This window comes from Phallusia mammillata, chromosome 7 (assembly GCF_965637545.1).
Source record: "Phallusia mammillata chromosome 7, kaPhaMamm4.hap1.1, whole genome shotgun sequence".
Lineage (NCBI taxonomy): Eukaryota > Metazoa > Chordata > Ascidiacea > Phlebobranchia > Ascidiidae > Phallusia > Phallusia mammillata.
Window position 1 is genome coordinate 21,638,187 of NC_137258.1, and position 20,383 is coordinate 21,658,569.

Genomic DNA, 20,383 nt, shown 5'->3' on the forward strand with positions numbered 1-20,383 from the left:
TGTCTACACAAACATAAAAAGGATGGATTTCAGCTTACAACTTGGTGACAACAGTCATTTCTGTTAATTTATATATTCCTTTGATAGTTGAAAGACGAAACCACAATGATGAGTGACAAAACTACACTAAATTAAAGTTTCTCTATATACAACTTTAAAAATTTGGGAGGGGCCATGGCCCCTTTGGCCGCTCCCTGGCTACGCCACTGGCAAGGCATGAATAGGCAAAATTATTGCTCGGGTCAGTTTGTGCAACTGCTCAGCCGAGCACCGAGCATCAAAAACAGCGATGCTCGGTACCGCGTAGGCTACTCAGGTTCTGGTTCGGTACATCTAGTGGTGGGATTCAAATTTTTTCAGTCGGTTCTATCACAAAAGACATATTTTTCAACCGGTTCTGTTACAAAAAGTCGCATTTCCATTGACAGTAACCAGTAATGCTAACCGGTTCGCTGATCTCATAAAATTTCGTGAGACGGTTCCATAGAAGCGGTGCGAACCGGCTGAATCTCACCACTGGGTATACATCCTTACCAAATACCCAACGATCCACTAAGCTAAAGTTGGGGACCATCTGCTAGTTACTGTATAAGTTACGTAACTTTTTATGCAGCTGATTTTTTCTTATTGTTGTTCTTGACCTTGTGGAGCTTGAAAATACAAAAACGCCAAATATATCGTAGATTCGGTTTATTGCCGGATCGAAAGAAGACCATCAGAAACCGCGCACCAGGCTTTAAAATAGAGACACGAGTCGAAAGAAACTTGTTTAAAACCGGAGACAGAAACGAAATCGAGGAAAACTCAGAGGGTGACACAAAAAAGCAAGGAAAAGATTTAAGTTATCAGTCGAAAAAAGAGAGTTCGAGACGGAACAAAAGATGGAAACAGACGCGTTTTTATTTGCGTGTTCTTAACGATCGCGAAAAATCAGTTCAATAGGGTTTTAGAAGAAATGAGAATCGTCACGAGTGCTTCGTCGCTGGAAGGATTCGCTGCTCCAGATGCTTTTCAGACCAAGTGGGTCGCCCTGCAACAAAAAAACAATGTAAAACTTATTTGGACGCATACCTTATTCAAATAGAACCACACCACTTGTTAAAAAAATGTAAAAGTATATTTGTTGAATCCGCCTCGGTCGTCGTGCCAATAAACAAGCTGGTTTGTGTCAGAATTAAAATTAGGTACAATGTAAACTTATTCGAATAGAATAAGTATAGAATACTAACTTTATTTTAATAGAACAATACGATTTAATAAAGTTAAGAGTCTGGAAGGTGTTATGCTGTTTAGTATTGCTTTCTTAGAATAAGTAGACTGTAAACTTATTGAAATATAATAAAGGATTTCCTTTTTGCTTACGGTTTGTAAATTGAATAGACACTTAAGCACTGGGAATGTGACCTGTGAAGTTGATAAAATACCCAATTTTAAATGATCTTTGTATGGTTTAGCATCTACTATGTAGTCTATTAGGGAGAAATGAAAATGCTTCGAAATGATAAGAGGAATTTGCCAAAACATGTTAGGAACCACTGCTCTATGCAAATAGAACCATTTTGTTTAAAAATGTTAACAGTCCACTTGGTAAATGGGAGTAGTATATTTAGGAAGGAAACTTGTCGGCTTTTAGTATACGGTGTTTTTTTTAAGGTGTTTTGGGGACGGTTTCCCAAAATGGCTATTTAAGCAAATATGGCTATTTTTTTGGTATTTAAATGAAACACTTGCGGTCTCTTAAAACTACTTAGCGGTCACCCAAACCAAACCTTAAAAAAACCCTGAGTATACCAGTTACAAAATTAAACTTTTTTCTACATAACAAACTATTCAATTAACTATTTTTTTTTTTTTTTTTTTTTAATTTCAACCCACCTCTCCAGTATTTCTGTCCTCGTCCATGGTCACAGCGTTGCTGACCGACCAAATCTCGTGAGTGCTGCGGGCAACCGGGGACTGATTTCTCGCCGGCGACCACATCTGATGACCCGATGAAATCATGCTAGTTGTGGGCGTGGTCGGCGAACCAGGGGGCGGGGCCGCGAGGTCAAGCAAATCCAGGCCTTTCCACGTGGGTGCTGGGGCGGTGGGCGAACCGTTGAAGATTGGGGCTGTGTTTGGCCAGTGGACGGGTGATGTTTGGGTAACTGGGTTAAGGGGATTTACAGCTTGTGGCATAAGACCTAGTGGGTAAAAATACTTTTGTAAACACTGGCAAGAGCAGTTATTTTTGTATTTTATTAGCAACAGACTTGCTTCACTAGTACTTGTTTCTTCCGTGATAACTAGGCCAGAGTTGTACGCGGGTTTTGAAAACCTTCGCCAAACACATTAAGTCCATACTGAGGTTCTGTTAGTGACTTCACAGAATGTTTTTCCGTTTGCTACGGAAAAAATCTGTTTACGAAATGGCAAATTTCACGCAAAAAAAAAAAAATCAATACACGCCCTATGCGCAACGATACTTGGGCAAAAAAGTGAAATTAAAAAGGAAATGTAACAGGGTTAGAATTTACGCCAGAGTCTAAAATGTTTTTCTTCAAAATGCCAAAACGTCGATTCTTATTGTAGTTTAATGCTTATGAGGAGAAATTCATACAGTCTAGTTGTGGGTAAATTTTAAGGAAACGTCTTGCAAGAGCGCTTACCTTTTGTGATGTCAAATGAATTCTGTCCAAAATTGTTCCATACTGGCATGACATTAGTCAGCGTGTTAATTTGTGATGTTGGTGGCGATTCCTGAGTTCCTGCAAAAGTAATACAATGAAATCAATGAAAATGTATGTGTTCAAGACGTACAACTTGATATAAGGCTGTTGGCTTCTTTAGAAGATGACTTGATACTTAGTTAGGAAAAAACCAAAAAACGAAATGTTTAAACTTATTTATATTTCCAGTAGGTTAGAACTAATACATTTTTATGCGGTGTTGAGATTTTAGAAAACTTTATGTGTTTATCATAGAGTTACACATGAAATTTTGTTTGCTAAAATGATGTATTCGTTGCAAAACGTGAAATAGAAGCAGTCATATAAAATAATGCTCTCCCGCCAACAAACAACAGCAAAGTACACCAACTTCAAAACCTTCAAGTGGTAAAAATGACTTCTTTAGGCTAATTTTAAGTGTTAAGTAAGCATTTGTCCTCCGTTCGAAATAGACACTGATGTACTTCTTTTATTGGTGAGCAGGGGGCCATGGGCTTCAAGAGTTACTTTCATGCCATTAACTATAACTATAGTATTAACTATAGTACAGATTAGGAACCACTGGTTTTAAGTGTATTCTTTGGTCTACGTCAGGGGCGGGCAACTTCTCCAGTCGGCGGGCCTGATATAGGAAAATGAAGTACTTGGCGGGCCGGATTCCTGGATCGACACATTAATCGCGTATTTATCCAGTGATTTAAAACGGATTTTTGACCACCTAAACCAAATACATTCAAGAACACCACAAATACAATACAGTCCAAACAATCTAACTGATATAACATAAAATTATTCAACACAGCAAATTTAATGCATACACCACAGACTTAGATACTGCCGAAACACTAACTAGGCTACACGTGTGGAAACAAAAGAAACCGTGAAAGCAGGCCACACACATGGTTTGCAGTTATGTTGTAACAATGGACGTATGGTGCAATGGTAACAACGGCGGGAAAGTTTTTGCTATTGGGTAGCGTTACTGTCCGTTAAAACTGTAATTTGACGCAGTAAGCAAGTAATGGGGGATTGCGGCAGACTGTGGCCGCGGGCCACATTATCATGTAAGACCTGAAACTGTCTGCGGGCCGCTCAAAATCCCGTCGCGCGCCGGATCCGGCCCGCGGGCCGTATGTTGCCCGCCCCTGGTCTACATTCACTTGGTTTAAGCGCAAACTTAAAGAGTTGCAAGCCAACTGTCTTGTTTAAGGAAAATGCAAACACCAACCTGGGGCAGAAAACATTGAAAAGCCAGAGTCGAGTTGAGCCTGAGTGGTTGGGGCTGCAGAAGTGGGTGAGGGGAAACCACCGGTTGGGGGCTGGTGTCGCGGGGGCTGATCGACGGGGGCGCTCTTGGTCTTGATGAGAAGGGGTTTGCTGCGTCGTGGGGGATTTCCTGCCGATTTTGAGTTGTTTTCCTTGTTGAAGTCGCTGCTAGGGCTCGTTGTTGTCGTTGGCATGGCAACCTGATAGTCTTGCTTCTCTCCCTGAGTTGGACGGTTTTGTATCTGTGAGGGAAATTCGTGGTATTTTGAAGCGGGTCTAAGTGTTTTATAAGATCAAGATTTGGTTTAATTTACTTTAATTTTTTCAATGTGGTTTAAGCTCTGGGAATATAACCTGTGAAGTTGATAAAAGATCCAATTCTAAATCATATTTGTATATTTTAGCATCTACTATGTAGTATATTAGGGAGAAATGAAAATGTTTGGAATTGTTAAGTAAGGAATTTGTCAAAAGGGTTGGGAACCACTGATTTTGGCTAGTATTGCGTCTGCCAGTGTACTTCTACTGTTTGTGCAAACTTACCTTAGCTATAATCAATTCTTATTTCAACTAAATTGCTCTAATTATTTTTACTTCATATCAGCAACATTGTCAATCTAAATGGGAATGGCGAAATTCGGCCTTCGGTTGCGACAGCTTGTGTTAGACTTTACCTTCTTTCTGGGTGTTCCCTTTCCACGCATTCTCGTGTCAACCTTCTGTGTACTTTCAGCCAACGCTCTCATTCGCTCGTCAACATCTAAAACGCATGATATTTGATATTGTTAAAACTAATAACTAATATAATCAACGAACGCTTAAACTTGAATACCTATTTTTTAATTGACAAAAATACAAATCCCCGTTTAAGAAGCTATTTTATCCTATTAGTTACTAATAATTAGTATGTGTAAACATGATGCCATGATAGCCAGAGCACTGAGTCTTATCATAAAATACTGAATCATCGGTCACACTCAATGGTAGTAATTACCTTTTTTGTTGAAGCTTGTTTTTGGGTCTTCCCAACAAACCGGTTCGTCCGTGCTACTTGTGTCGTAATAAGGTGGGTTTATAGTAGACTTGGATTTCTGCATTTAACAAACAAGTACATCTGATTTGTCGCAAAAAGGGAAGCAGAAAGGAGTAGATAAGTGAGCACTCAGTAAAATACATTACTAAACGCCTATGGTACTTTAGTAAGTGTAGCCGTTTCAAAATTTCACGTTTCAGGGACCTGTGGGTGACCCGCTGGGTCATCCGGGTTGAAACTTTGAAAGGATCAAATTTGGATAACAAACTAACATGCGTGTTAATTTGAAGTGTAAAGCACTTTCTTGACCAAACGCATGGTATAAACAAGCGTCAGACAGAAAAAGATACGGACGCAACGATATGTGCCCCTTTCACTTCTGTTTTGATTTCACCATCTTTCGGGCCTTGTTATTTTAAATCGAGTTTAGACCTAGTTTCGGGCTTGTGTTTTCGGGTTCGGGCCCGCTTATAACTCTGTTCTGAAGTTTTGAAATTAAAACAATCTCAAGTCTTACCAGAAGTGGTTTTGGTGGAGAAGGGTTGCTATGTTTTACGGAACTTGTGGAAACCGGTCGTGTGTGTCGTCGACGTACGCTGCTCTCATTCGCTGTTGTGTACGACGGCGTATCGCTGGATGAGAGCAAGGAAATACGTCAGTAAAGAAGTCCCTTTATTAGTTGTTGAGGAAAAAATGCCTACATAAAGTGAACTGTACCTGGTGTTGAAGCTAGCGTTGTTATCATCGGATTTTTTGCCTTTTCCAAGTTTTCCCGCCATATTTGGTCTTCGATGTGGGGAATCCTGTTTCCATGAGTCAACGGAGAAAGAGTTCTGAAATCATGAAGGAAATTTGGTTGATTGTGTTTGAAGGGTTATAATTGGCAGAAACTTAAGTCGAATCAAAAACCAACCAAACTCTAAACCAGGGGTCTGCACTGCGAAATTTTATCGCGGACCGGCATTCAAAAAAACGAAAAATATTTAGCAATTAAAACGTTTAAATTAGTTTATCATCCCCGGAATACATGGGTAAAATGTTTTGAAGCATTAACCTTAAACAGCATACGGCCCGGTAACGAACTCGTCGCGGACCGGCGGTTGCCGACCACTGTTCTAAACGATTTGGAAAGCTAACCAATCCAATATCGAGTCAAAAACTCAGACTCGAGTCGAGAGCCAATTGAAAACTTGAACAAGTCAAAAAATAACTTTGAATTCGACATGCAATGATCATAAATTATAATGAATCAATTTAGGTATCAAAGAAACATTTTCTTAAAACATCAACCACTCACATATAGCCAACGCACAAAATCCATTTAATTGATTCCGGATAAGCGCATAAAAACTTTAGAACTTTGCAAACGTGTGTGAACTTATCAGAACGGATTTATTCAAGCTGGCACTGAGTAATATCTTTACTCAACTCAATTTTAAGTGAGTTACCTTATCCTCGAAATCTTCGCTCGATTTTTCGGTGGTAGTCGATGACGTATCGTCGTTTTCGTTGCTTTGTTGTTGACGAACGAGTTTCGTTTTTCGCTTCCGTTTAACTGAACAAAATTGCAAATAAATATTCGACATGAAACACAGTACATCAGACCCCCACAGAAAAGTTACAACACGGTCACTGACATCACATAGATTAAAGGTTCATCGTAGTAATATGATACATGGGGCTTAAAGAATTTTGTTTTTTGTTTTATTGTATATGTATGTATACATACAAAAGCATTAAGTCATCAGCTGCACTGATGAGACCTTGTAGTTCGAAACAGTGTGCGCTGTCTGCAGCTTACTCATTATGTATGTATATCGTAACAACATACTTCAACATAATGCCGGGTGGTCATAAACTCCATGCAAAGTTGAATCTAGCTTAGACGTTTTTTTTGCCATGAAACGTTTACATAAATACACCTATCTGGAACACTATATACGGATCTGTTCATAAGTTTAATGGTGAAAATAACGGCCCAAATAGACGTAAAAAGCGACATGCTTTATTTTTCAAACGTTTCGGCAAATGCTCATGCCATCATCAGTGATATATCACCTATCTAGTTACAAACTATAAACTGTGTGTAATATGTTATATAGCCACGAGTCACCACCGACTTAGTACCAAGAATGGGCAACCCACCTTCTGTCTTTTTGTCCGTCGTCTTGCTTTTCTCGCACTCACTAGGGGCGCTGCTGAGACTTGAACCTCGACTTCTGGAACTTTCGATGCTGGAACTGCTCGAAACGCGTTCAGGAGATTTCTTTCCGTCAACCGGTTGCGGCTTCTTCTTTTCGTAATCCAAGTTTTCAGGGGGAGCCCAGGGGATATCCGGTTCCTCATCCTGATCTTCCTTATCATCAACAAAGCTCTTCCCAAATTTTGAGCCTCTTCGATCCTTTAAACCGTGCTGGGGTCTTGGTTTATTACGTCCGCCATTACGATGACGTACCTTGGGCGCGCTAAACCCATTGACCACGTTTTCGACGCTTAAATCCCGCAGAAGCTTGTCGGTGATCACTGGGGCTGGTTTAATGTTTTTGAAGATATTTTCCGGGTCGTCTTCGGAGCCTGATTCGCATTTGTCGTGCGCGTTCGTTCCGCTCCTCCGCCAAGCGCGCATGATCTGTAGGAGATCAAACGACAGGAGCTTCTCATAGGCGCCGCGTAGTGTCCAAAACCAACTGCCTGATTTTTCGCTGGAGCGTACAGGAATAGACCGAGGGCGTCTAGGACTAAAATTCAAAAAAGTAAAAATGTTAACACGCATGAGAAAATATTACTGACGGATAAAATATTACATCAGGGTGACGTCACAAAAAATGCGCGGTTGTTGGGTTAAGCTAAAAAGATGTTTTTGTGATTTTCAACAAATAATCAAAGCCGCAATTATACGTACAAATACTAACAAATTCTTTCAATACAGTAAACCTCTAAAAAAACGGATACGATTAATTCGGCCTAATTCGGACAAAACTTAAGTTACAAATGATTCGTAATGTGGAAAGACTTGAACTAATCGACATCGGTTAATCCGGATCTTAGCCTAATCCAGAAATATTTTCCCCAGATTGGTCCGGATTAACCGAGGTTACGTTTCGGCCCATTTCAGGCTTAAAAATATCAGGAAAACAAAACTCGGAATTGAAACGAGAACTGCTACAAGGCTAATCCATAATAAATACAATTTACTGTCTGATGATGACAACGGCGATTGTTTAAACGTTTGCAATAGAATTTATTAACTGATTGTCGGCCCTTTGGGATCTTTTTTTTAGTTGTAGTGAACTTAATTCAAAAGCCAGAGATCGTGCTAATGGAATTACACAAACGTGACAAAAATATGTTTTTTCTTTGTTGTTTGTGAAATCGTGCATCTACCATTTGGCGAGGGAAAATAAATAGACTACTAAACTATCACGAGTGTTGATGGTGATCATAACATGTCCATAAAACAATCAATGACTCGCTTTGACCCCCAATATACATATTCTAGTCTGCAGAAGAGCTTGGTTGCAAAACATATTACAATATAAAAAGAAAAAAACAAACAAATAATAAATAAAAAACAAATAATTTTGGTGGATGTGTTTCAATAGACATTTCTATTTTATATTTATTTAGCATTCAAATTTGATATCTCAGCAGGTAAGGAAGATTGTTCTAATTTAATGTTACGAATTGTCAAAGACTGGTCTGCAAATTTCGTAAACGCGGGAAAATGTCTTTAATTTATTCAAATATCCGCGCACAAGAAGCACTTTTACCTAACCACAGGACGTACGACTACCCGAAAAACTAAAAAAGTTTACTGAAACATCTATACACAAAATTATGAAGATTATTCTAGATCACAAACAATTCTTTATACCTTCTTGGTCTTTCTGTAGCCTGTCCTGTGCTGATGTAATTGGTGGCGATGTGTTCAAGATTAAAAGGCTTCGTTTTGTCGCTAGGTGTCGCCTCTGAGCCAGCTCCATTGGCCTGGGCCTTGACGGTTTTGTCTAACTCGTATAATCTCATAAACGGCTCCCATATATTCATCGCCTGTGTATAGTGTTGCAAAAAGCGGTTAATAGTTCGGTATATAATACAGCAGTAACATGAGAAGCTTGTTCATGGACCCATTATATGTTGAGTAAGCTGCAGACGGTGCACACTGTTGACCATAAAGTCTCATCAGTGGAGCTGGTGACAAGACATAGGCCGTATTGGCTAGTGTAGCTGTAGTATGGCACTCCAGTTCGTTGGGAGTAACAGGCTGAAAAGCCATACCAGTATAAAGCCTTGTTTATTTAATAGCTTAGCCAATCTAAAGTAATGGACAAGGGAAATAATAAACTAAACTCGTTCAGCTAGCAATCGTTTTTTTGCAATTGCCTAAAGAGTTATATAAATTTAACCTTATACCAGGCATATCAGCTTATGTAAACCCGTTCTGTTTTTTTTTTTTCACGGGGTTCGAACACAGGACACTCCCGGGGACGAATCCCGATCAGGTTTTTTTTATGTCTGTATGTGGGTCAGGCGCGCTGGACCATTCTCTTTAACAGTAGTTTCACATTACAACATAAAAAGTAAATTGAATTTGTTTTTCAGACATGCCTGTCAGTTAGGTTTTGTAAATTAATGCTTTTTTAAAAATAAATAAAAATTAAACCCCCGAAAGTCCAAAATTAATCAATTTTGAGCAACAAATTTCAATATTAACAGACAACTAAAACAGTGTATATGTCCGAACTAAATCTAAAAACTAAATCAAATGTTTGTGTCTCTAAAAATCAACAAAAACAAAACGAACCTCTAAGTAAGAAACAAGCAATGTGCCAATGAAGACCACCACCATTACGATTGTGACGAAATAATAAAGCGTCTTTTCCCAAGTTGGTCGCGGAATTGCGTCTTGACAAGCTGGAAGCATCCGATGAGGAAGTGTTACATTCAAATTGAATGTCAACACGTTTCCCTGTTGCGTCACAATACGCAGTGTGCGGTGCACTTGTGACGTTGTGAAGTCAGGCGTGAAACTGTTAAAGGAAAGTGAGAATTTCAAGTTATTTAAAAAATAATATTCAAAAATGAAACTTTTTTATTTTATGTTTTGTTCGACTTACAAAAAATATTTAATTTCAATTCAGTCAAATTCAGTTAAAGCTATGTTTACATGGTAAAAAAATATTTTTAAAAGCAAGTAAAACAAATCTTTTAATTTGGGTAGAAAGTTATTTTATTTGTTCGTTTCTTTTTTACTACAAAACAAAAAACACCGTTAAAATCTTAAAAAGAGTGCCTTAAAAACTAGATGCGAAATAACAAAAACATTTTCAAAAAATCAGTTAAGACGGACATAATTTATAACTAGGATCAGCCGTGAAGTGTTTATGCAAACTTGTGATTACGACACACTTATATACACAGCGCAGTACGCCGGGCCATTTAAAGGCGTTATGCAGGATCACATTATGCCGAGTCAGGCAACGGTGCTTGCGATTCGACTTTCGGCGGATTCTCCACTGAGCCTGTGTGGCTCAATTGGTAGAGCGTGTACATGAATAGCTCGTGCCGTGAGTTCGAATCCCTACGCGGGCGACATTTTTCTGGCCTTGCCATTGGGCATGCATGGTGACCGGCTGATTTGGTATGACGCCTTTAATAGGCCTGGCATACTATGTTTTTAAGACCACTTATAGCTTTTACTTACGCAATAATAATGTCTCTGGTCTCGTTGGGTTGTAGCAGATACCGTTCACATTCTAGTACTCTGAATCCGTAACCTTCACAAGGATAATTATCAACCATCGTGTAAAGCACCTGAAGTGGCAAGGGACCGAAGTTCTTGGCCGTAAAGGACTTTCGTACAGTGAATGTTGGCGTTTCTTTGCGATTTTCGGCTGCAAAAAGATCTGCATCATTGGACCAGTGTTTCCAAAAAATAATTCTTTGTTTTTTTACTTTAGAATACTCTTTGACGATCTCAAGTGAAAATGTCTTTTTTTGAAAAAGGATAAAAATAGTTCTACAATCATTTAAACGCGCTAACTCGGGGTTAAGATTTTTCACAACTATGACGTCATAATTACGTAACGAAAAACGGATTAAAACTGAAAAAATTGGTATATTTTTGGCATTTTCTGACAAATGCGTGTAAATTGGATGGATTTTAGTAACTTAGAACACGTGACGTCACATGTTCTTACGTCGACAGTCGCGCAGTAAACTTTCGGTGAGTTTAAAGCGGAGAGATTCCCTCCTGTTGGAGAGCTTTCCTCCGAGCTTTAATTCTTCTTTTACTCCCACTCCTCCCACCAGGAGCGAATCGAGCACCGTCAAATTGTTTCTGCAAGAAAAAATATTTTTAAAAACAATTTAGATACAATTTTCAAACGCTTAACTGTTATTTATTACAACGAAACACAAAATTGATTTTTTTTCGTTTTTTTTTTGTGAAGTAACTTGCTTTTATGACAACAACAAAATTTTCAACATTTAACTTGACTTTTGCAGAAAAATTTAAACAAAACTGGAAAAGCTTCACAAACTGCTATACATAAACAGCCCTGAAGCGTTAACACTGGGAGCAGCCCTGAAGCGTTAATGCAGACCAGCGATCGGGGCATATTCATTGATAAATCATAGTACGCTAGGCCCATTGAAGGCGTTACACCCAATCAAACCGGTCTCCCAAGCACTCCCATATGGCAAGGCATAGGCTAGAAAAATCTAGCCTGCGGTGGGATTCGAACCCACGATAGGAGTCTTTCCGGGATTTGCGCTCTACCACCTAATGTATGAAGGCTCAGTGTGGCTGACTATGACAAAACGAAGCTAAAACTGTTGCTTACCTTATTAATATCACAGTGGACACCTCTGTTGCATTTTCAGGTGAAAAAGTCACCTCTATGTTTTGCTTTTGTCCTGGGTTAAGAAACATATTGATGCATGTCCTGTTAGCTTTCCCGTTTAGTGTGTAATCCAGCCAAGTCATCTGGGATAGACTATCATGCGACGACTGCACGTGAAAAAAATCATATAAAAAGTGGGTAAACTTAAAGTAGTGTAAATAGTTGGTTTAAAGCGTTACATGGCTATGAGGAGATTTGACAAATAAATAGTTTTTGGGGCCAGTGGGTGAACTGCTGGGTGCACTGGGGTCAAAATTTACAGGAAACACTTTCCAAAAAAATTTAAAAACAATTTTTACTGAACCAAATCGAAACAAACACTAAAATAAAACAATGCAATGCTTAATATTGACAATAAATCAATATACCGTGTTTGGTGGCAAGGCAATGGTGAAGGCTTTTCGATTTTCGACGGTAAACTCGTCTTGTTTTAGCAAGTGGGAAAGTTCAAGAGATCCCAGAACGGCCTCGGGTTGTGGATAGAGAGATACTGGAAGGATTTGTAAAATGATTGGAGCGTCGGATGGGTTGTGCAAAGTTATTTCTGCCGTCTGCAAAATAGAGTACGTTTGTTTTAGCGTTGCGGAATGTTTAAAAGGAAAAGCTGCATTTTAGCTGCTGGTTGGTATAACTTGCAGGTCATGATTTTAAAAGTTACTTTTTCGGATAAAGTTAATTTGGAGGGGCCTTCCAGTAAAGTAGATTGGAAAAAGAAACAGCTAAACAAAATATGTTTGACAGATAACGTAATTTTTTCACCTTTTTTAATTATTTATGTCATTAACATTCTCAATATTAGTAAATAAAAACGTTTTTTTATAGGTTCTTTTCATAGCGGATTGATATTTTTTTATTATTTATTTTTCAAGGAAAAAATGATCTATAATTTAAGTTTACTGACGTCACAATGTTTTCGTTCCGCCTCACCGATTTCTTTCCCACGTGTGTGAGTGGGAAAGTAAAATTTTTACTTCCGTCTTCGGTTTCGATCAACGACGGCCAGTAGAGGGAGCCATGTGTCACGAAATTGAAGTCCCGGATGAGGTTGGTGTTCAACTGAAACGTTGACGTCACACTACGTACAAAACACGAACCAGTGTAAAAACGTTTTTGTTGACAAAAATATAAGTTCGGAAACAAAAATTTAAGGCTGTCCCGGAACAAACTTTTGCATTCGATAAAATAAAATTTTTCGTTTTGGGGGCCTGTGGGTGAACCGCCGGGTCATTCGGGGTCAAACTTTGAGGGGTTAACTTTGGATAAATACTTAACATGTGTGTAAATTTGAAAACGTTTAAAACACTCTTTACTGACCAAACACACGGAACAAACTAGCCGTGGAGAGAAAAAGAAAAAAAATACGGACAAAAACAATATGTGTCCCGAAGGGGGCCCACAATAAATAAAAAGAATTTAAAGCAGGTGGTATTTTTGCTCCAACCCGGAAACAGCTCGGTAACTCTTGGCACACGAGGTGATTATTCATGGTTTTGCGTTCATATTCAACAATTGTTAATATATGTTACACACACAATGTTGGCAGGTTGGGCCTTAACCATTTTGAAATGAAATGTAAATTGGTAAGCGGCGTCTAAGACTATACATGCAACTAATATATATTAGCAATGTAAATTACATCGTAAATGTAGCAAAGTTGGAAACCTTTAAAAATTTGGGCCTAAACTTGACTCCGAAAACAGTAAATACGGAGCAGGCCTAAAAATTCCGATTTATACTTTGCTTGTAATTACAACTTTAAACTAATATAAAACGGCACAAGTAAACAATAATTGCTTGCGCATCCAAATGACCAGTTTATTATTAACATTTACCATGTATTTCTATTAATAACACCTCATACCATTTTTGTGATGTTATTAAGCAAGCAAACAGAAAAAAAAACTAAAAACTTGATCATTAATCGTGATTTGACATTTACAGCATTCCTTCACGGATAACATATATCTTAGTTCGACGTCGAAAATATTAAGTTTTGCCCAAAACATGTTTGTCGCAATTTTGCGGGTATTAGGCTGTAAAGATTTAATGGGTTTTAAATGTAACCGATATACAATGCATCGAGGCACTACGTCAGTGCGGTTTGCCCAAGGCTGTCTGCGATTTGTTGATTTGAGACTAGAAATTTTAAAGGAAAGTGGGATGGATATTTTAGCGGTAAACAATTAAAGGAAAACGCGCATTTTTTAAACAGTAAAAATAGTAAAGAAATTGTTTAATTTGAAAACGACAAATTTCCTTTAAAATCATTTCTATCGTAACTTTGGATTTAAGACACCAAACTTTCTTTTGGGTTTGTCACGCTTAGAGTTTGAATCTATAATCTGGCGCATTTTTCGGAAAACAGAAACACTTGTAAACTGCACAGGATTAAAATAAATCCCGTAGTAATGGAAGCACTATTTTCCGGGTTACGGGATAATTGGCCGACATAAGTGAAAAACAGTTTACATAATAACTTTGGCACGTAGCTTACGCAGTAATCTGTTTCAATGTAAGGCTGCCGGGACAATGTTTCTAGTTTTAGTTACAAAAAAATTGTAATTGGATACTATGAATAAGTACATGCAGTAAACCGGAATCGGTTAATCCGGAATCGGTTAATCCGGATCTTCCCATAATTTAGACAAAACTTGGGGTACAAATGATTTGTAATGTGGTAAGTCTTGAACTAATCGAATCCGGTTAATCCGGATCTTTGCATAATTCGGACAAATCTAACCACCCGTGTTAGGGAAGGAGGGTGGCGGTTCGAGTTATGTTATTTACTTGGTTATTTTTATGTACCTCGTCATATTGTTCACTACCAATGAGTTCCATCTTTCTCTGAGGGTTTTATACATCCTTACATCCACGTCTGGGGCTTCTTTGCCGAGATTTAACGTCGTCAGCCAATGGTGGCCCACTACGTGGAAACAGAAGTTGCATTGTGGGTAAACGTAAGCAGAAAATCATTTTTTTGTACTTTATTCTATGTGGAATATTTACATTTTTTTGTTATTTCTTTCCGTAATTTCCAAAATCAACTAAAAGAAAAATGTATTTTTATCATTAAATTGCATTTAAATTGCGCTTTTCATACGAAAGACTATTCGTTATAGTATATTTATTTATTTCGGTATTCCGTTTTCTGTATTTTTAACATCAACCAAAAAGAAACATGTTTTTTATCATAATGTTGTAATAAAAAAAATCTAATTTCGCTTTCAATGCAAAAAAATTAAATGAAGTTTTTCGTTCTGGTATATTCATTTTTTTCATTATACCGTTCCAGTATTTTGAACATCAACCAAGATAAGTGTGTCAATATATTTTTCACAATACAACGAGATACACTGACCTGTTGTTGAGGTGGGCAGTCCAACATAACATCTGTCAGGTTTACAATCCTGTCGTGGATCATAATACAACTTCCCAACTTTCAATTCTTTATTGGGTTCTAACTCTCCAGCCACGTTCTTCAGTTTTCTAAATTGCAAATTGTCGATGATTTGATGAAATGGACACCGTGGTTGGTGGTAGATGTTTTAGGTGCAATTTTTTTGAGCGGAACGATGCGTCATCAATAGTGACGTATTGGCAACAAAATACAGTTGCTTAAATTTCGCAAAAACAGTTTAAAAATACTGGGTAAAAATAATGACGTTTCCTACGTTTCAACATTCTTATCTAACTAGCAAACAGGTAGTTTAATGGTAAAAATAATGGCCCAAATAGACATAAAAAGCGACATGTTTTATATTTGCCGAAACGTTTGAACAATAAAGCATGTCGCTTTTTACGTCTATTTGGGCCGTTATTTTCACCATTAAACTTATGAACAGATCCGTATATATATAGTTCCAAAAAGGTAGTGCATGTTCCAACAATTTGACTAATTTCAAGAGAAATGAAAACATAATTGTTGTAACAAGTACATCTCAGTTAGATCAATCGTGTTAATTTTGCAAATTTAGGAGGCCTGTGGATGAACTGCTGGGTCAAAATTGACATCATTTTCTCTATTTTTCAGATTTTTTTCGGGTAGAAATCATTTTCAGATACCTATCTATTATGTGTGTAAATTTCAAAACGTTTTTCTTCAATAAAAGTGTCCAACAAACTCGCGTCAGACAGAAAAAAGGGGGAAAATGGACGAAAATAAATCTTACAAAAAAAAAAACTTAACAATTAAACATCTTGATATCTTAAAAGTAATTTTACATTCAACCTTCATGTCACAGATGGCTAAACAAACTTTGTTGGGGACCAGCTTTAAGCGAGCCACCTCGTAGTATAAAAACAAAATCTTACCTGTAATAGAACCTCTTGTCTTCGCTCGTGATGGATTCGATTTTAGCGTTTTGTGAAAACGAGCTCGTGATCGTGATAACTTGGTGAACCGTCATGCCCTGTGGTGGAAACAGAATCATGTAATCATAACATGTGAAGGATTATGATAAAACTAGTGGTACACGATTTGTGTAAACCCATAAGTGGACTAAACCTGCGTATTTTATCCACTTTACTAAGGCAACTACAAGCGAAAATAGAATTTAATACGGTTACACTTGTGTTACCAATGGAAAAGTATACTAACAAGCAAACCAACTATTAATGCTATTAATGAAACTTTAGCAAAAAATTAAAAAAAATTGAAAGGCAATTGTTAAAACAAATTTTATGACGAACAAACGTAACGTAGTTATAGATCAGGGGTGGCCAGACCTGCTTCACGCTCGTGCCGCATATCACAAAACCTAGTTTTAAAAGAGTCCCAGCACAAAAAATAAAAAACGAATTTATTTACTCACAATGAAGTGTACTCTCTATAAAATAATGATTATAATTGGGTGGTGATACTGTGAGTCTAAATATTTTGACTACAATGCCAACACGCTTTTGTACAATAATATTTTTTCGTTTTTCGGAACTTATCCTTGGTTAATAAACAGTCAGTTTATTGTTAATACGTGATAGAATGCATTGTTTTATAATCAGGTTAAACAACTGGGCAATATGGGGAATATATGTCCAACATGAAAGAGCCGCAATCAAAGGGTCAAAGAGCCGCAGTTTGGCCACCTCTGACATAGGTTATGGTATTCAAGACACAAAAAGCGAATTCTTTAAAATTTCTCTATTTTGTGTATACAGTATAAACCTCGGTTAATCTGGATCTTGGCCTAATTCGTACAAAAACTCGAAGTACAAATGATTTGTAATGTGGAAGACTTTAACTAATCGACATCGGTTAATTCGGATCTGCACCAAATCCAGATTTTTTTGTCCAAACGGGTCCGGATTAACCGAGGTTTAATGTTTCCACAAAATAGAGAAATTTTGGAGTTGTTTTTTGTGTCTTGCATATCTTAACCTATGACTACCTTACATTTGTCCGTAAGAAAATTTGAATTTACTTACAGGAAATGTTGGGTTAAACTTGATTTTCTTGGGTTTAAAGGTCAGAGTTCCGATGGCGACCTTTGCTTTAACTGCGATCTTTAAAACCTGTCAATCAAAAAATACAGATAATATATTCGGCTCTTCAAAGTACAAAATTGACAAACATTTAAAACCTATTATTTTTACCCAGAACTAAACTAGTGTGGAAAGTGTATTTGTTGAAATATTGAGCAATTTAGAAAATTTCGTAAAAAAAATAATATTACCAAAAATTAAAAAAAATGTATTGTTTTGAAACCAGCATATTTGCCATCAACAGTAATATTCGAAACACGAATTTCGACTAACAACAAATCATAACACATCTGAGATTTTCGTGACCGACATTTCATTAATCTTGTTAAAATTGTAATTAAAATATAACATCGTCTTGCATATAAACCCTACATTTATCAAAAATAGCAAACAAAACAAAAAACGTGTTGATGACACAGTGTTGTCACTCTAAAGCGTAAATCAAGCAACGAGTGTTTCTAAGCACAACGCATGCCAAACTATGAAGCCCCATAAGGAAGTTGGATTTCTAATACATTATAATATTGCTTTATAATTACAAACCTAACCAAATATAGCTTGAAATGTCAGCAGTTTCATATGTCGAAAAATGATGATTTTCGCAAGTATCTTTTTGTTCATTAAAACTGCTTAATTTTAGAGCGATATTAAACAACACTATACACAGATCTGTTCATAAGGTAAATGAGGAAAATAATGGCCCAAAACGATGTAAAAAGCGACATGCTTTGTTGTTCAAACGTTTCGGCAAATGCTCATGTCATCATAAGCGATAGGAGGGCAACATCAGCTACATCGGTTTATAACCACTTGAACGTCGAAATAACTTGCTCAAAATACATTCTCTCTGACAACTAAAACATTTACACCAACTAAGCGCAAAAAAGTGACAGTTATACAAGTTTAAAGTTTGAAGGTGAAAATGGGTCAAACACAGCGGTCCTACCTCAAACTGTGTGAAGATATGGAGTGTGCCGTTAAGGGTGGCTTCATTTTGTGGCGCAAGAATCTCAACTTGAAAAGTGACGCACGAATTCGGAGGCAAGACGATCTAGGAAAATATCAACATGTTGATGCTATAGCAGGAAATAACAACTGCTTATTGGCATGTGCGGTTACATCAACAATGCAAATGTATGTTGTTGTTTACGATTTAATAACAAGCGTTACATTGGGTTTATGAATATGCAGGGGATTGTAAAATTGTGTTTTAAAGCGTTTAATAAAGTTTTGTAATATATTTGTATTCAAAACAAAATAAACGGTAAACCTTGGTTAAACCGGATTCGGTTAACCGGATCTTTGCCTAATTGGGACAAAACTTGAGGTACGAATAATTTGTAATGTGGTAAGGCTTTAACTAATCGACATCGGTTAATCGGGAACTTCGCCTAATCCGGGCAATTTTTTTTTTGGTCCAAACGGGTCCGGATTAACCGAGGTTAACTGTTATGTGTGAAGCGATACAATATGGTAAAAAAATACACATTGTTCACGTTTTGATCCGTTTTTATTATTATTTTTTCATCATCAAGATAACAATAGCGCCTTAAAACGAAATGGTATAGTTGTAGATATGAAGACCAGTGATCAAAATTTTGTAAACATGGTGCAATGTATAAATCTTTGTCAAACACAATGGTTACTACGTTGTAATGCACAACAAAACACTATATACCCAAAAAAGCCATTGCTAGTGTATCAAAATAACAGCATTAGAAATTGAATCGTACAGGAAAAAGTTCACCAAAAACCGACTCACATTTTGAAACGGCGAGTTTACGGAAGGTTCGACGTCCGCTCCGTTGCGAGTCAGCGACAGGAGTCGAACCGTCAACCCTTCGATCGTGCTGTTACAATCCAACAATGATATCTGCGAAGACGGGCATCGCATAACATTATTACATTATAACTGCGAATAGTAAATTTCTAGCCAGTTAGAAAAGGCTTAATGATATTCAGAGAAGGTTTCAGTTACTTTTTTGCTGAAAGTTATGTTTGGAGTTTTGTTTATTGTGGATGTTTAATGTAGATATATTTACGCAGCCAATATTATTATGTATTTTTACTTCCTTAGGTAGTATACAAACGTATACATTAAAAGAAACGTCTATTATGGCTGAATGCTGGTTGACGAGCTAGCGACTTCACTGTATTTATGTATTTAAGTGGTATGAAACCGACCCATTGCATTTTCCACCAAAATTATCTAAATGTGGTTTTACAGGCTAGCTTCGTGCAGTCAACCATATCATGTATTTAGTGGTGTTAAAAGATACGCATTGTATTTTATCCAACGACAATTATCAACTAAATGTGGTCATACAAACTAACTGCGTGCAGTCGACCGTAATACGTATTGAAGTGGTGTGTATACAGACACATTGTGTCGTGATCGCTGGTCTGCATGAACGCTTAAGGGCTGATCCCAGTTATGAATAGTTGTTTATCTTAACAGGCACATTGTATTCAAATCAACGACCCTAATCAACCCAAACGACGTCACAAGCTAGCTTCGTGCAGTCAACCATGTCGTGTATGTAACCCAGAAACATATATATATTATAAATGTAAAATTTTAACAGCTTAAACGTGACTCTACACGCTAGTTTCGCGTATTCAACCATACTGCAGGCAAAACTCGGTTTGGTCAGTTTCGGGTAGGCTTTTACGCTACTTCCTTGAAGGCAGTGTATGTTGGATATTGAATAAGGAAAACAAAGGCTTTGCCATAGGTGATGTCACAGGCCAAGTGAATCCCACCTACCTTTTCGTGACTGTGCTAAACGGTTGAAGTAAACAAAGTACCAAAGAGGCCATCCAGGAGTCAACCGTCACAATTTAATTGGAATCAGGGACAAAGCTTATGCCATGACCAAAACAATGACCAAAATCTACATTTTAGAAATGCAGAATAAGACATTATTTAAAATGAGTAATGGGACTTTTGACTGTTTTTTTTTTTTATGTTTAATTAAGAGCAATTTAGGTGT

General features: G+C 37.4%; 1 protein-coding gene across 1 annotated transcript in view; it reads right to left on the reverse strand.

Moving 5' to 3' along the window:
- Nucleotides 1-675: 675 nt before the first annotated feature.
- Nucleotides 676-20,383, reverse strand: part of LOC145237857 (transmembrane protein 131-like) — a 33,290-nt gene continuing 13,582 nt past the window's right edge. The window contains exons 16-38 of the mRNA XM_080100848.1: nucleotides 19,153-19,263; nucleotides 18,337-18,441; nucleotides 17,334-17,420; nucleotides 16,224-16,321; nucleotides 15,271-15,398; nucleotides 14,718-14,835; nucleotides 12,840-12,987; nucleotides 12,281-12,463; nucleotides 11,853-12,019; nucleotides 11,208-11,347; nucleotides 10,712-10,901; nucleotides 9,812-10,037; nucleotides 8,882-9,057; nucleotides 7,153-7,745; nucleotides 6,456-6,562; nucleotides 5,725-5,840; nucleotides 5,525-5,639; nucleotides 4,969-5,065; nucleotides 4,649-4,734; nucleotides 3,937-4,216; nucleotides 2,649-2,747; nucleotides 1,876-2,183; nucleotides 676-1,030 (exon numbers count right to left, since the gene is read on the reverse strand). Of these exons, the coding sequence (XP_079956974.1) occupies nucleotides 947-1,030; nucleotides 1,876-2,183; nucleotides 2,649-2,747; nucleotides 3,937-4,216; nucleotides 4,649-4,734; nucleotides 4,969-5,065; nucleotides 5,525-5,639; nucleotides 5,725-5,840; nucleotides 6,456-6,562; nucleotides 7,153-7,745; nucleotides 8,882-9,057; nucleotides 9,812-10,037; nucleotides 10,712-10,901; nucleotides 11,208-11,347; nucleotides 11,853-12,019; nucleotides 12,281-12,463; nucleotides 12,840-12,987; nucleotides 14,718-14,835; nucleotides 15,271-15,398; nucleotides 16,224-16,321; nucleotides 17,334-17,420; nucleotides 18,337-18,441; nucleotides 19,153-19,263 (3,762 nt within the window). The 3' untranslated portion in view covers nucleotides 676-946. The remainder of the gene's footprint in view (nucleotides 1,031-1,875; nucleotides 2,184-2,648; nucleotides 2,748-3,936; nucleotides 4,217-4,648; nucleotides 4,735-4,968; nucleotides 5,066-5,524; nucleotides 5,640-5,724; nucleotides 5,841-6,455; nucleotides 6,563-7,152; nucleotides 7,746-8,881; nucleotides 9,058-9,811; nucleotides 10,038-10,711; nucleotides 10,902-11,207; nucleotides 11,348-11,852; nucleotides 12,020-12,280; nucleotides 12,464-12,839; nucleotides 12,988-14,717; nucleotides 14,836-15,270; nucleotides 15,399-16,223; nucleotides 16,322-17,333; nucleotides 17,421-18,336; nucleotides 18,442-19,152; nucleotides 19,264-20,383) is intronic.